The sequence below is a fragment of the Ranitomeya imitator genome, chromosome 5 (genome assembly GCF_032444005.1).
Source record: "Ranitomeya imitator isolate aRanImi1 chromosome 5, aRanImi1.pri, whole genome shotgun sequence".
Classification (NCBI taxonomy): domain Eukaryota; kingdom Metazoa; phylum Chordata; class Amphibia; order Anura; family Dendrobatidae; genus Ranitomeya; species Ranitomeya imitator.
Genome location: NC_091286.1, coordinates 47,312,811 through 47,328,254, shown reverse-complemented (window position 1 = coordinate 47,328,254; position 15,444 = coordinate 47,312,811). Strand labels below are relative to the sequence as shown.

At 50.2% G+C, this 15,444-nt stretch overlaps 1 protein-coding gene across 1 annotated transcript in view; it reads right to left on the bottom strand.

The window, feature by feature from the left end:
• TTC7A (tetratricopeptide repeat domain 7A) overlaps positions 1 to 6,924 on the bottom strand; it is a 405,643-nt gene extending 398,719 nt beyond the window's left edge. Inside the window, exon 1 of the mRNA XM_069768639.1 lies at positions 6,708 to 6,924. Coding sequence (XP_069624740.1) covers positions 6,708 to 6,837 — 130 coding nt within the window. The 5' untranslated portion in view covers positions 6,838 to 6,924. The remainder of the gene's footprint in view (positions 1 to 6,707) is intronic.
• Positions 6,925 to 15,444: the final 8,520 nt, after the last annotated feature.

Sequence of the window (15,444 nt, the reverse complement as noted above, 5' to 3'; positions counted from 1 at the left end):
TAGCGTTAACTGACTTCACATGTATGGTCAAACATATTGCTAATAAAGGGTTGGCAGCCACAAACACTTCCAAGACACAATCGGCACAGAGAGAATAGACCGCCACTGGACCCCATGCTCAATTATGGAGAGTCAGACAACCGCAGGAGAATAGCCTCCATCTTTCCAGGGCTGTGGAGTCGGAGTCATGGAGTCGGAGCCCATTTTGGTGGAGTCAGAATCGGTGTCATGAAAATTTCGGAGTTGGACCTTTGGCTTACCGACTCCACAGCTCTGGCAGGGCTGTGGAGTGGGAGTCGTGGAGTCGGAGCCCATTTTGGTGGAGTCGGACTCAGAGTTGAGGAGTCGAAGTCGGAGGTTTGGCTTACCGACTCCACAGCCCTGCATCTTTCTGGACTGTCCTTTAAGTCATAGGGCGCCGTAATATATGACCGGCAGGGTTGTACGGTATTCCATGTACAGCCCATAGTTTAGAGGCATCAAAAAATGCCCTATACGATGAGACAATGTACGGATGAGTAATTCTTCTGGAGAATAATATCCCCATATTATAGCACTGGAGCCACGGGGACTTTGTGTTCCTCTGAATAGCCTCGGTGCACACAGCCCTGCCATATGGCAAATATCGTCAAGGTGATCTGTGCCGCCGTGATCTGTGGCGCTCAGATGAGATGACGTCCATTGTGTCTGAAGCTGGCAGGGTTATTGATGTTTCATTAAAGTAAAACAAACCGACTCTGCCAATACCGGCAGCTGGAGGTGCCCGTCTGGGAGGCAGGCGGTCCGGGTCAGGTACAGAAACCAGCATAGCGTACACCTCCCTGAGCAGAAGTATACATGTATATATAGGACTTTATTCATCTGTACGTTCTTCAATGAGAAAACGTCGATAAAGTAATGTTTCACAGAAATAATGACACCGGTCTGCAAGGGTAAAATTGTTTGAAAAGTGGTGATTTTTATGAACTTTCGATCGCTGAACTCAGTAAAATATCGAAAAAATACCGTTTTTGTTCACAAACACTGACTCCATAGGTTTTTTCTTGCACCATACTTTGACCCCTTTGTGACTTTTGGGTCCCGCATCTGTTCGATCGGCAGAATGGGGCACTTTTATTCCTGTTAGAATGAAGCATGGGGATAAACGTGGCCCGTTCTGCCAATCGGTACTGGTTCCACCGATCTGTAAGTTATCGCCTTTGGATAGATGATGACTTACCCTCATTGGACTACCCCTTTAATAATTTCGGTTGCCATATTAATAAGTAATCATGTACGGTAATTTGTTTTGGGACAGATGAGCAAAAATGTGTCTGATAGGATAGGAGAATCCTTCCTCGGATCAAACTCCACTATGGATTTCCTATTGTGTTGTTTTCCAGGCAGATTACTGACTGCCATAACCAGCAGTCTATACTCTGCTGACAATTCATTTGGAAATCAAAAGGAAATGTAATTTCTACACTATGAACACCTTATATGAAAATGTAGGTTATTTTATGCCTAACCAGCCTCTATTCCTATAGGGAGCAACACTGGTCATGTGAGAGAAAGAGACCGGATGGCCCATATTAAAAAAAAAAGGGCCCACGGTGTAATTAAAGGGTTATTCCCATCTTCATAAATGAGTATGGTTGGATAGTACTAGTAAATACAAGCAATTTTGCTATTTAATGCTTATTAAAATTTTCTGCTGTTCTTGAAATATTAACACTTTTCTTTCATTTACAGCTCGTTGCCTTGGAGACCGACCACTTTTGCTGGACAGTAGAAAATGCCCAGTGCTTACAAGCTCTTTTCCATTGAGTGGGTAAGCAATGTTACGAAGCTGGCCAGGATCACTGGAGCGCTCGGTTACCTCCAAATCCTGGCCAGCTTCAAGATTGGGTTTATAAGCTAGACTGCAGCGGTGGTTGGTCTCCTAGGCAACGAGTTGTCAAGAAAAGTGTTTATATCTCGAGAACGGCTGCAAATTTATATAAGCTAAATATACTATGCTATATGAGGCAGCTGTACCTCTGCAGCATTGAGGGAGCGCAGCGGCCGTGAAGCAGAATGTCTCCAGCAATCCTGACCAACTCTATAGAAAAAAAGCATTGTGCGTATTCAGCCGCTGCTGACAGAACTGGAGCAGTGGTCGGAAGCCTGGACAATGAGCAGTAAACAACAAATTAACAATCTTCAGAATCGATGAGATTTTTTATAAAAAAGTAAATGATAAAGTTGTATATTTTTATCAGCACTTTGTAATTTCACCCATTTATTATCATAAGAGAACCTTTAAAGTGTCATTTCCAACATACGGGGTGGGAGGTTTTCACGGTGCATCTGATTAGGTGTACCCTGTAAATACTCTCTGTACCCTGTATATACCCCTTTATATACTCTGTATAAACCCTATAAAACCCTATATATAGTCTGTGTACCCTGTATATACTCTGCACACCCTCTATATACCCTGTATACAACCTTTATATAATATGTACACCCTCTGCATACCCTGTATATACTCTGTACAATCTCTGTTTACACTGTATAAACTCTGTACATCCTGTATATACTCTTCACACCCTGTATATATCCTGTATATACTCTGCACACCCTGTATATATCCTGTAAATACTCTGTACACCCTCTGTATACACTGTACACACCTTGTATATAACCTCTGCATATGCTCTGTACACCATGTATACACCCTGTATATACTCTGTATACCCTGTATATACTCAGCACACCCTGTATATATCTTGTATATACTCTGTACACCCTGTATACTCTGTATATATTCTGCACACCCTGTATATATCCTTTATATATTCTGCACACCCTGTATATATCCTGTATATGTTCAGCACACTCTGTATATATCCTGTATATGTTCAGCACACTCTGTATATATCCTGTATATGTTCAGCACACTCTGTATATATCCTGTATATGTTCAGCACACTCTGTATATATCCTGTATATATTCAGCACACTCTGTATATATCCTGTATATGTTCAGCACACTCTGTATATATCCTGTATATGTTCAGCACACCCTGTATATATCCTGTATATATTCAGCACACTCTGTATATATCCTGTATATACTCTGTACACCCTGTATACTCTGTATATATTCTGCACACCCTGTATATATCCTTTATATACTCAGCACACCCTGTATATATCTTGTATATACTCTGTACACCCTGTATACTCTGTATATATTCTGCACACCCTGTATATATCCTTTATATATTGTGCACACCCTGTATATATCCTGTATATATTCAGCACACCCTGTATATATCCTGTATATGTTCAGCACACTCTGTATATATCCTGTATATATTCTGCATAACCTGTATATATCTTGTATATACTCTGTACACCCTGTATACTCTGTATATATTCTGCACACTCTGTATATATCCTTTATATATTCTGCACACCCTGTATATATCCTGTATATATTCAGCACACTCTGTATATATCCTGTATATGTTCAGCACACTCTGTATATATCCTGTATATATTCAGCACACTCTGTATATATCCTGTATATGTTCAGCACACTCTGTATACTCTGTATATATTCAGCACACTCTGTATATATCCTGTATATACTCTGTACACCCTGTATACTCTGTATATATTCTGCACACTCTGTATATATCCTTTATATATTCTGCACACCCTGTATATATCTTGTATATACTCTGTACACCCTGTATACTCTGTATATATTCCGCACACTCTGTATATATCCTTTATATATTCTGCACACCCTGTATATATCCTGTATATGTTCAGCACACTCTGTATATATCCTGTATATGTTCAGCACACTCTGTATATATCCTGTATATATTCAGCACACTCTGTATATATCCTGTATATATTCCGCACACTCTGTATATATCCTGTATATATTCTGCATAACCTGTATATATCATGTATATACTCTGTACACCCTCTGTATACACTGTACACACCCTGTATAACACTGTATACCCTGTATATACTCTGCACACTTTGCATATATCCTGTATATATTATGCACAACCTGTATATATCATGTATATAAACCGGAACACACCCTGTGTACTCTGTATATACTCTGTACACCCTCTGTACACACCCTGTATATAACCTGTACACTCTGTATATATCCTGTATATACTCTGTACACACCTTGCCTATACCCTGTATACTCTGTATATACTGTATACACGTCCCCGGCTGTTTCCACCACCTGTAACTTCCTGTATATACTCTGTACACCCTGTATATATCCTGTATATACTCTGTACACACCCTGTATATATTCTGTATATACCCTGTATATCCTCTGTGCACCCTCTGTACACACCCTGTCTATACCCTGTATACTCTGTATATACTGTATACACGTCCCCGGCTGTTTCCACCTCCTGTAACTTCCTGTATATACTCTGTACACACCCTGTATATATTCTGTATATACCCTGAACACACCCTGTATACCCTGTATATATCCTGTATATACTCTGTACACACCCTGTACACCCTGTATATATCCTGTATATACCCTGTACACACCTTGCCTATACCCTGTATACTCTGTATATACTGTATACACGTCCCCGGCTGTTTCCACCTCCTGTATATATCCTGTATATACTCTGTACACCCTGTATATATCCTGTATATACTCTGTACACCCTGTATATATCCTGTATATACTCTGTACACCCTGTATATACTCTGTACACCCTGTATATATCCTGTATATACCCTGTACACACACTGTATACTCTGTACACCCTGTATATACTCTGTACACCCTGTATATATCCTGTATATACCCTGTACACACCTTGCCTATACCCTGTACACTCTGTATATACTGTATACACGTCCCCGGCTGTTTTCACCTCCTGTAACTTCCTGTATATACTCTGTACACCCTGTATATACCCTGTATATCCTCTGTGCACCCTCTGTACACACCCTGTCTATACCCTGTATACTCTGTATATACTGTATACACGTCCCCGGCTGTTTCCACCTCCTGTATATACTCTGTACACCCTGTATATACTTTGTACACCCTGTATATATCCTGTATATCCTCTGTGCACCCTCTGTACACACCTTGCCTATACCCTGTACACTCTGTATATACTGTATACACGTCCCCGGCTGTTTCCACCTCCTGTAACTTCCTGTATATACCCTGTACACACACTGTATACTCTGTACACCCAGTATATACTCTGTACACACCCTGTATACTCTGTACACCCTGTATATATCCTGTATATACCCTGTACACACCTTGTCTATACCCTGTATACTCTGTATATACTGTATACACGTCCCCGGCTGTTTCCACCTCCTGTATATACTCTGTACACACACTGTATACTCTGTACACCCTGTATATATCCTGTATATCCCCTGTACACACCCTGCCTATACCCTGTATACTCTGTATATACTGTATACACGTCCCCGGCTGTTTCCCTCCTGTATATATCCTGTATATACCCTGTATATACCCTGTATATACCCTGTACACACACTGTATACTCTGTACACCCTGTATATACTCTGTACACACACTGTATACTCTGTACACCCTGTATATATCCTGTATATACCCTGTACACACCCTGCCTATACCCTGTATACTCTGTATATACTGTATACACGTCCCCGGCTGTTTCCACCTCCTGTATATACTCTGTACACCCTGTATATACTCTGTACACACACTGTATACTCTGTACACCCTGTATATATCCTGTATATCCCCTGTACACACCCTGCCTATACCCTGTATACTCTGTATATACTGTATACACGTCCCCGGCTGTTTCCCTCCTGTATATATCCTGTATATACCCTGTATATACCCTGTATATACCCTGTACACACACTGTATACTCTGTACACCCTGTATATACTCTGTACACCCTGTATATATCCTGTATATACCCTGTACACACCCTGCCTATACCCTGTATACTCTGTATATACTGTATACACGTCCCCGGCTGTTTCCCTCCTGTATATATCCTGTATATACCCTGTATATACCCTGTATATACCCTGTACACACACTGTATACTCTGTACACCCTGTATATACTCTGTACACCCTGTATATATCCTGTATATACCCTGTACACACCCTGCCTATACCCTGTATACTCTGTATATACTGTATACACGTCCCCGGCTGTTTCCACCTCCTGTATATACTCTGTACACCCTGTATATACTCTGTACACACACTGTATACTCTGTACACCCTGTATATATCCTGTATATCCCCTGTACACACCCTGCCTATACCCTGTATACTCTGTATATACTGTATAAACGTCCCCGGCTGTTTCCACCTCCTGTATATACTCTGTACACCCTGTATATACTCTGTACACACACTGTATACTCTGTACACCCTGTATATATCCTGTATATCCCCTGTACACACCCTGCCTATACCCTGTATACTCTGTATATACTGTATACACGTCCCCGGCTGTTTCCACCTCCTGTAACTTCCTGTATTGCATCTAGAGATTACACAGCAGTCATGGAGGTGGCTGAGTTCTCTGCCAAGTCACCTGCTCCATCTACTTCACCGTCACCCTCCTAATTACACCACAGCTCTCAGTGCAGGATGATGAGAGTCGTAGTCCCGCGCTCCTATTCATTGCCACTCACCACTATTGTCCTGGACCTTGGGTGCCAGCTGCCTGACCAGGAGCAGGATCTTCTCCCACTGGCACTCAGCCCTGCAGCGTTCAATCTCCGCCTCCAGCTTCAGGTGAGACTGGGACAGCCGAGAAGCCATGATGTGTCATCCCAGTGCGGGGACCCGGCAGCCGAGGAGCGACCACTGCACACCGCGCTGCCGCTCCGGACACAGCGCCCCGCCCACTCTGCGCCACGGCGCTCACTGATTGGTGCCGATATAGCGAGGCTAGCGCTCATTGGTCAGTGACTGTTTCCTGTAATAGACACCTTATACATGTACAGAGGCAGATCTGTCACCGAGCAGAGAATCACAGGACATCACAGAGACATGTGCAGGAATGGCCGAGGCCGGACAGGGACAGACAGGTACAGGTGTGCTGGAGACAGAGGTCATCACAGAGAGACATGTGCAGGAATGGCAGAGGCCGGACAGGGACAGACAGGTACAGGTGTGCTGGAGACAGAGGACATCACAGAGAGACATGTGCAGGAATGGCAGAGGCCGGACAGGGACAGACAGGTACAGGTGTGCTGGAGACAGAGGACATCACAGAGACATGTGCAGGAATGGCAGAGGCCGGACAGGGACAGACAGGTACAGGTGTGCTGGAGACAGAGGTCATCACAGAGAGACATGTGCAGGAATGGCCGAGGCCGGACAGGGACAGACAGGTACAGGTGTGCTGGAGACAGAGGTCATCACAGAGAGACATGTGCAGGAATGGCAGAGGCCGGACAGGGACAGACAGGTACAGGTGTGCTGGAGACAGAGGACATCACAGAGACATGTGCAGGAATGGCAGAGGCCGGACAGGTACAGACAGGTACAGGTGTGCTGGAGACAGAGGTCATCACAGAGACATGTGCAGGAATGACAGAGGCCGGACAGGGACAGACAGGTACAGGTGTGCTGGAGACAGAGGACATCACAGAGACATGTGCAGGAATGGCAGAGGCCGGACAGGTACAGACAGGTACAGGTGTGCTGGAGACAGAGGTCATCACAGAGACATGTGCAGGAATGACAGAGGCCGGACAGGGACAGACAGGTACAGGTGTGCTGGAGACAGAGGACATCACAGAGACATGTGCAGGAATGACAGAGGCCGGACAGGGACAGACAGGTACAGGTGTGCTGGAGACAGAGGACATCACAGAGACATGTGCAGGAATGACAGAGGCCGGACAGGGACAGACAGGTACAGGTGTGCTGGAGACAGAGGACATCACAGAGACATGTGCAGGAATGGCAGAGGCCGGACAGGGACAGACAGGTACAGGTGTGCTGGAGACAGAGGTCATCACAGAGACATGTGCAGGAATGACAGAGGCCAGACAGGGACAGACAGGTACAGGTGTGCTGGAGACAGAGGACATCACAGAGACATGTGCAGGAATGGCCGAGGCCGGACAGGGACAGACAGGTACAGGTGTGCTGGAGACAGAGGACATCACAGAGACATGTGCAGGAATGGCCGAGGCCGGACAGGTACAGACAGGTACAGGTGTGCTGGAGACAGAGGACATCACAGAGACATGTGCAGGAATGGCAGAGGCCGGACAGGGACAGACAGGTACAGGTGTGCTGGAGACAGAGGTCATCACAGAGAGACATGTGCAGGAATGACAGAGGCCGGACAGGGACAGACAGGTACAGGTGTGCTGGAGACAGAGGACATCACAGAGACATGTGCAGGAATGACAGAGGCCGGACAGGGACAGACAGGTACAGGTGTGCTGGAGACAGAGGACATCACAGAGACATGTGCAGGAATGGCAGAGGCCGGACAGGGACAGACAGGTACAGGTGTGCTGGAGACAGAGGACATCACAGAGAGACATGTGCAGGAATGGCAGAGGCCAGACAGGGACAGACAGGTACAGGTGTGCTGGAGACAGAGGTCATCACAGAGAGACATGTGCAGGAATGGCAGAGGCCGGACAGGGACAGACAGGTACAGGTGTGCTGGAGACAGAGGTCATCACAGAGAGACATGTGCAGGAATGGCCGAGGCCGGACAGGGACAGACAGGTACAGGTGTGCTGGAGACAGAGGTCATCACAGAGACATGTGCAGGAATGACAGAGGCCGGACAGGGACAGACAGGTACAGGTGTGCTGGAGACAGAGGACATCACAGAGACATGTGCAGGAATGACAGAGGCCGGACAGGGACAGACAGGTACAGGTGTGCTGGAGACAGAGGACATCACAGAGACATGTGCAGGAATGACAGAGGCCGGACAGGGACAGACAGGTACAGGTGTGCTGGAGACAGAGGACATCACAGAGACATGTGCAGGAATGGCAGAGGCCGGACAGGGACAGACAGGTACAGGTGTGCTGGAGACAGAGGTCATCACAGAGACATGTGCAGGAATGACAGAGGCCAGACAGGGACAGACAGGTACAGGTGTGCTGGAGACAGAGGACATCACAGAGACATGTGCAGGAATGGCCGAGGCCGGACAGGGACAGACAGGTACAGGTGTGCTGGAGACAGAGGACATCACAGAGACATGTGCAGGAATGGCCGAGGCCGGACAGGTACAGACAGGTACAGGTGTGCTGGAGACAGAGGACATCACAGAGACATGTGCAGGAATGGCAGAGGCCGGACAGGGACAGACAGGTACAGGTGTGCTGGAGACAGAGGTCATCACAGAGAGACATGTGCAGGAATGACAGAGGCCGGACAGGGACAGACAGGTACAGGTGTGCTGGAGACAGAGGACATCACAGAGACATGTGCAGGAATGACAGAGGCCGGACAGGGACAGACAGGTACAGGTGTGCTGGAGACAGAGGACATCACAGAGACATGTGCAGGAATGGCAGAGGCCGGACAGGGACAGACAGGTACAGGTGTGCTGGAGACAGAGGTCATCACAGAGACATGTGCAGGAATGACAGAGGCCAGACAGGGACAGACAGGTACAGGTGTGCTGGAGACAGAGGACATCACAGAGACATGTGCAGGAATGGCCGAGGCCGGACAGGGACAGACAGGTACAGGTGTGCTGGAGACAGAGGACATCACAGAGACATGTGCAGGAATGGCCGAGGCCGGACAGGTACAGACAGGTACAGGTGTGCTGGAGACAGAGGACATCACAGAGACATGTGCAGGAATGGCAGAGGCCGGACAGGGACAGACAGGTACAGGTGTGCTGGAGACAGAGGTCATCACAGAGAGACATGTGCAGGAATGACAGAGGCCGGACAGGGACAGACAGGTACAGGTGTGCTGGAGACAGAGGACATCACAGAGACATGTGCAGGAATGACAGAGGCCGGACAGGGACAGACAGGTACAGGTGTGCTGGAGACAGAGGACATCACAGAGACATGTGCAGGAATGGCAGAGGCCGGACAGGGACAGACAGGTACAGGTGTGCTGGAGACAGAGGACATCACAGAGACATGTGCAGGAATGGCCGAGGCCGGACAGGGACAGACAGGTACAGGTGTGCTGGAGACAGAGGACATCACAGAGACATGGGCAGGAATGGCAGAGGCCGGACAGGGACAGACAGGTACAGGTGTGCTGGAGACAGAGGTCATCACAGAGAGACATGTGCAGGAATGGCCGAGGCCGGACAGGGACAGACAGGTACAGGTGTGCTGGAGACAGAGGTCATCACAGAGACATGTGCAGGAATGGCAGAGGCCGGACAGGGACAGACAGGTACAGGTGTGCTGGAGACAGAGGTCATCACAGAGAGACATGTGCAGGAATGGCCGAGGCCGGACAGGGACAGACAGGTACAGGTGTGCTGGAGACAGAGGACATCACAGAGACATGTGCAGGAATGGCCGAGGCCGGACAGGTACAGACAGGTACAGGTGTGCTGGAGACAGAGGACATCACAGAGACATGTGCAGGAATGGCAGAGGCCGGACAGGGACAGACAGGTACAGGTGTGCTGGAGACAGAGGTCATCACAGAGAGACATGTGCAGGAATGACAGAGGCCGGACAGGGACAGACAGGTACAGGTGTGCTGGAGACAGAGGACATCACAGAGACATGTGCAGGAATGACAGAGGCCGGACAGGGACAGACAGGTACAGGTGTGCTGGAGACAGAGGTGATCACAGAGACATGTGCAGGAATGACAGAGGCCGGACAGGGACAGACAGGTACAGGTGTGCTGGAGACAGAGGTGATCACAGAGAGACATGTGCAGGAATGACAGAGGCCGGACAGGGACAGACAGGTACAGGTGTGCTGGAGACAGAGGACATCACAGAGACATGTGCAGGAATGGCAGAGGCCGGACAGGGACAGACAGGTACAGGTGTGCTGGAGACAGAGGACATCACAGAGACATGTGCAGGAATGGCCGAGGCCAGCCAGGGACAGACAGGTACAGGTGTGCTGGAGACAGAGGACATCACAGAGAGACGTGTGCAGGAATGGCAGAGGCCGGACAGGGACAGACAGGTACAGGTGTGCTGGAGACAGAGGTGATCACAGAGAGACATGTGCAGGAATGGCAGAGGCCGGACAGGGACAGACAGGTACAGGTGTGCTGGAGACAGAGGTCATCACAGAGACATGTGCAGGAATGGCAGAGGCCGGACAGGGACAGACAGGTACAGGTGTGCTGGAGACAGAGGTCATCACAGAGAGACATGTGCAGGAATGGCAGAGGCCGGACAGGGACAGACAGGTACAGGTGTGCTGGAGACAGAGGACATCACAGAGAGACATGTGCAGGAATGGCAGAGGCCGGACAGGGACAGACAGGTACAGGTGTGCTGGAGACAGAGGTGATCACAGAGAGACATGTGCAGGAATGACAGAGGCCGGACAGGGACAGACAGGTACAGGTGTGCTGGAGACAGAGGTCATCACAGAGAGACATGTGCAGGAATGGCAGAGGCCGGACAGGGACAGACAGGTACAGGAGTGCTGGAGAGAGAGGTCATCACAGAGAGACATGTGCAGGAATGGCAGAGGCCGGACAGGGACAGACAGGTACAGGTGTGCTGGAGACAGAGGTCATCACAGAGAGACATGTGCAGGAATGGCCGAGGCCGGACAGGGACAGACAGGTACAGGTGTGCTGGAGACAGAGGTCATCACAGAGAGACATGTGCAGGAATGGCAGAGGCCGGACAGGGACAGACAGGTACAGGTGTGCTGGAGACAGAGGTCATCACAGAGACATGTGCAGGAATGGCCGAGGCCGGACAGGGACAGACAGGTACAGGTGTGCTGGAGACAGAGGTCATCACAGAGAGACATGTGCAGGAATGGCAGAGGCCGGACAGGGACAGACAGGTACAGGAGTGCTGGAGACAGAGGTCATCACAGAGACATGTGCAGGAATGGCAGAGGCCGGACAGGGACAGACAGGTACAGGTGTGCTGGAGACAGAGGTGATCACAGAGAGACATGTGCAGGAATGACAGAGGCCGGACAGGGACAGACAGGTACAGGTGTGCTGGAGACAGAGGTCATCACAGAGAGACATGTGCAGGAATGGCAGAGGCCGGACAGGGACAGACAGGTACAGGTGTGCTGGAGACAGAGGACATCACAGAGAGACGTGTGCAGGAATGACAGAGGCCGGACAGGGACAGACAGGTACAGGTGTGCTGGAGACAGAGGACATCACAGAGAGACGTGTGCAGGAATGGCAGAGGCCGGACAGGGACAGACAGGTACAGGTGTGCTGGAGACAGAGGACATCACAGAGAGACGTGTGCAGGAATGGCAGAGGCCGGACAGGGACAGACAGGTACAGGTGTGCTGGAGACAGAGGACATCACAGAGACATGTGCAGGAATGGCAGAGGCCGGACAGGGACAGACAGGTACAGGAGTGCTGGAGACAGAGGACATCACAGAGAGACATGTGCAGGAATGGCAGAGGCCGGACAGGGACAGACAGGTACAGGTGTGCTGGAGACAGAGGACATCACAGAGAGACGTGTGCAGGAATGGCAGAGGCCGGACAGGGACAGACAGGTACAGGTGTGCTGGAGACAGAGGACATCACAGACACATGTGCAGGAATGGCCGAGGCCGGACAGGTACAGACAGGTACAGGTGTGCTGGAGACAGAGGTCATCACAGAGAGACATGTGCAGGAATGGCAGAGGCCCGACAGGGACAGACAGGTACAGGTGTGCTGGAGACAGAGGACATCACAGAGACATGTGCAGGAATGGCAGAGGCCGGACAGGGACAGACAGGTACAGGTGTGCTGGAGACAGAGGACATCACAGAGACATGTGCAGGAATGGCCGAGGCCGGACAGGGACAGACAGGTACAGGTGTGCTGGAGACAGAGGACATCACAGAGACATGTGCAGGAATGGCAGAGGCCGGACAGGGACAGACAGGTACAGGTGTGCTGGAGACAGAGGTCATCACAGAGACATGTGCAGGAATGACAGAGGCCGGACAGGGACAGACAGGTACAGGTGTGCTGGAGACAGAGGACATCACAGAGACATGTGCAGGAATGACAGAGGCCGGACAGGGACAGACAGGTACAGGTGTGCTGGAGACAGAGGACATCACAGAGACATGTGCAGTAATGGCCGAGGCCGGACAGGGACAGACAGGTACAGGTGTGCTGGAGACAGAGGACATCACAGAGACATGTGCAGGAATGACAGAGGCCGGACAGGGACAGACAGGTACAGGTGTGCTGGAGACAGAGGACATCACAGAGACATGTGCAGGAATGACAGAGGCCGGACAGGGACAGACAGGTACAGGTGTGCTGGAGACAGAGGACATCACAGAGACATGTGCAGTAATGGCCGAGGCCGGACAGGGACAGACAGGTACAGGTGTGCTGGAGACAGAGGACATCACAGAGACATGTGCAGGAATGGCCGAGGCCGGACAGGGACAGACAGGTACAGGTGTGCTGGAGACAGAGGTCATCACAGAGACATGTGCAGGAATGACAGAGGCCGGACAGGGACAGACAGGTACAGGTGTGCTGGAGACAGAGGACATCACAGAGACATGTGCAGGAATGGCCGAGGCCGGACAGGGACAGACAGGTACAGGTGTGCTGGAGACAGAGGACATCACAGAGACATGTGCAGGAATGACAGAGGCCAGACAGGGACAGACAGGTACAGGTGTGCTGGAGACAGAGGTCATCACAGAGACATGTGCAGGAATGACAGAGGCCGGACAGGGACAGACAGGTACAGGTGTGCTGGAGACAGAGGACATCACAGAGACATGTGCAGGAATGACAGAGGCCAGACAGGGACAGACAGGTACAGGTGTGCTGGAGACAGAGGACATCACAGAGACATGTGCAGGAATGACAGAGGCCAGCCAGGGACAGACAGGTACAGGTGTGCTGGAGACAGAGGACATCACAGAGACATGTGCAGGAATGACAGAGGCCGGACAGGGACAGACAGGTACAGGTGTGCTGGAGACAGAGGACATCACAGAGACATGTGCAGGAATGGCCGAGGCCGGACAGGGACAGACAGGTACAGGTGTGCTGGAGACAGCAGTCATCACAGAGAGACATGTGCAGGAATGGCCGAGGCCGGACAGGGACAGACAGGTACAGGTGTGCTGGAGACAGCAGTCATCACAGAGAGACATGTGCAGGAATGGCCGAGGCCGGACAGGGACAGACAGGTACAGGTGTGCTGGAGACAGAGGACATCACAGAGAGACATGTGCAGGAATGGCAGAGGCCGGACAGGGACAGACAGGTACAGGTGTGCTGGAGACAGAGGTCATCACAGAGACATGTGCAGGAATGACAGAGCCCAGACAGGGACAGACAGGTACAGGTGTGCTGGAGACAGAGGTCATCACAGAGACATGTGCAGGAATTACAGAGGCCGGACAGGGACAGACAGGTACAGGTGTGCTGGAGACAGAGGACATCACAGAGAGACATGTGCAGGAATGGCAGAGGCCGGACAGGGACAGACAGGTACAGGTGTGCTGGAGACAGAGGACATCACAGAGAGACATGTGCAGGAATGGCAGAGGCCAGACAGGGACAGACAGGTACAGGTGTGCTGGAGACAGAGGTCATCACAGAGACATGTGCAGGAATGGCAGAGGCTGGACAGGGACAGACAGGTACAGGTGTGCTGGAGACAGAGGTCATCACAGAGACATGTGCAGGAATGGCCGAGGCCGGACAGGGACAGACAGGTACAGGTGTGCTGGAGACAGAGGTCATCACAGAGAGACGTGTGCAGGAATGACAGAGGCCAGACAGGGACAGGCAGGTACAGGTGTGCTGGAGACAGAGGACATCACAGAGAGACATGTGCAGGAATGGCAGAGGCGGGACAGACAGGTACAGGTGTGCTGGAGACAGAGGACATCACAGAGACATGTGCAGGAATGGCAGAGGCCGGACAGGGACAGACAGGTACAGGTGTGCTGGAGACAGAGGACATCACAGAGAGACATGTGCAGGAATGGCAGAGGCCAGACAGGGACAGACAGGTACAGGTGTGCTGGAGACAGAGGTCATCACAGAGAGACATGTGCAGGAATGGCAGAGGCCGGACAGGGACAGACAGGTACAGGTGTGCTGGAGACAGAGGACATCACAGAGAGACATGTGCAGGAATGGCCGAGGCCGGACAGGGACATACAGGTACAGGTGTGCTGGAGACAGAGGACATCACAGAGACATGTGCAGGAATGACAGAGGCCAGACAGGGACAGACAGGTACAGGTGT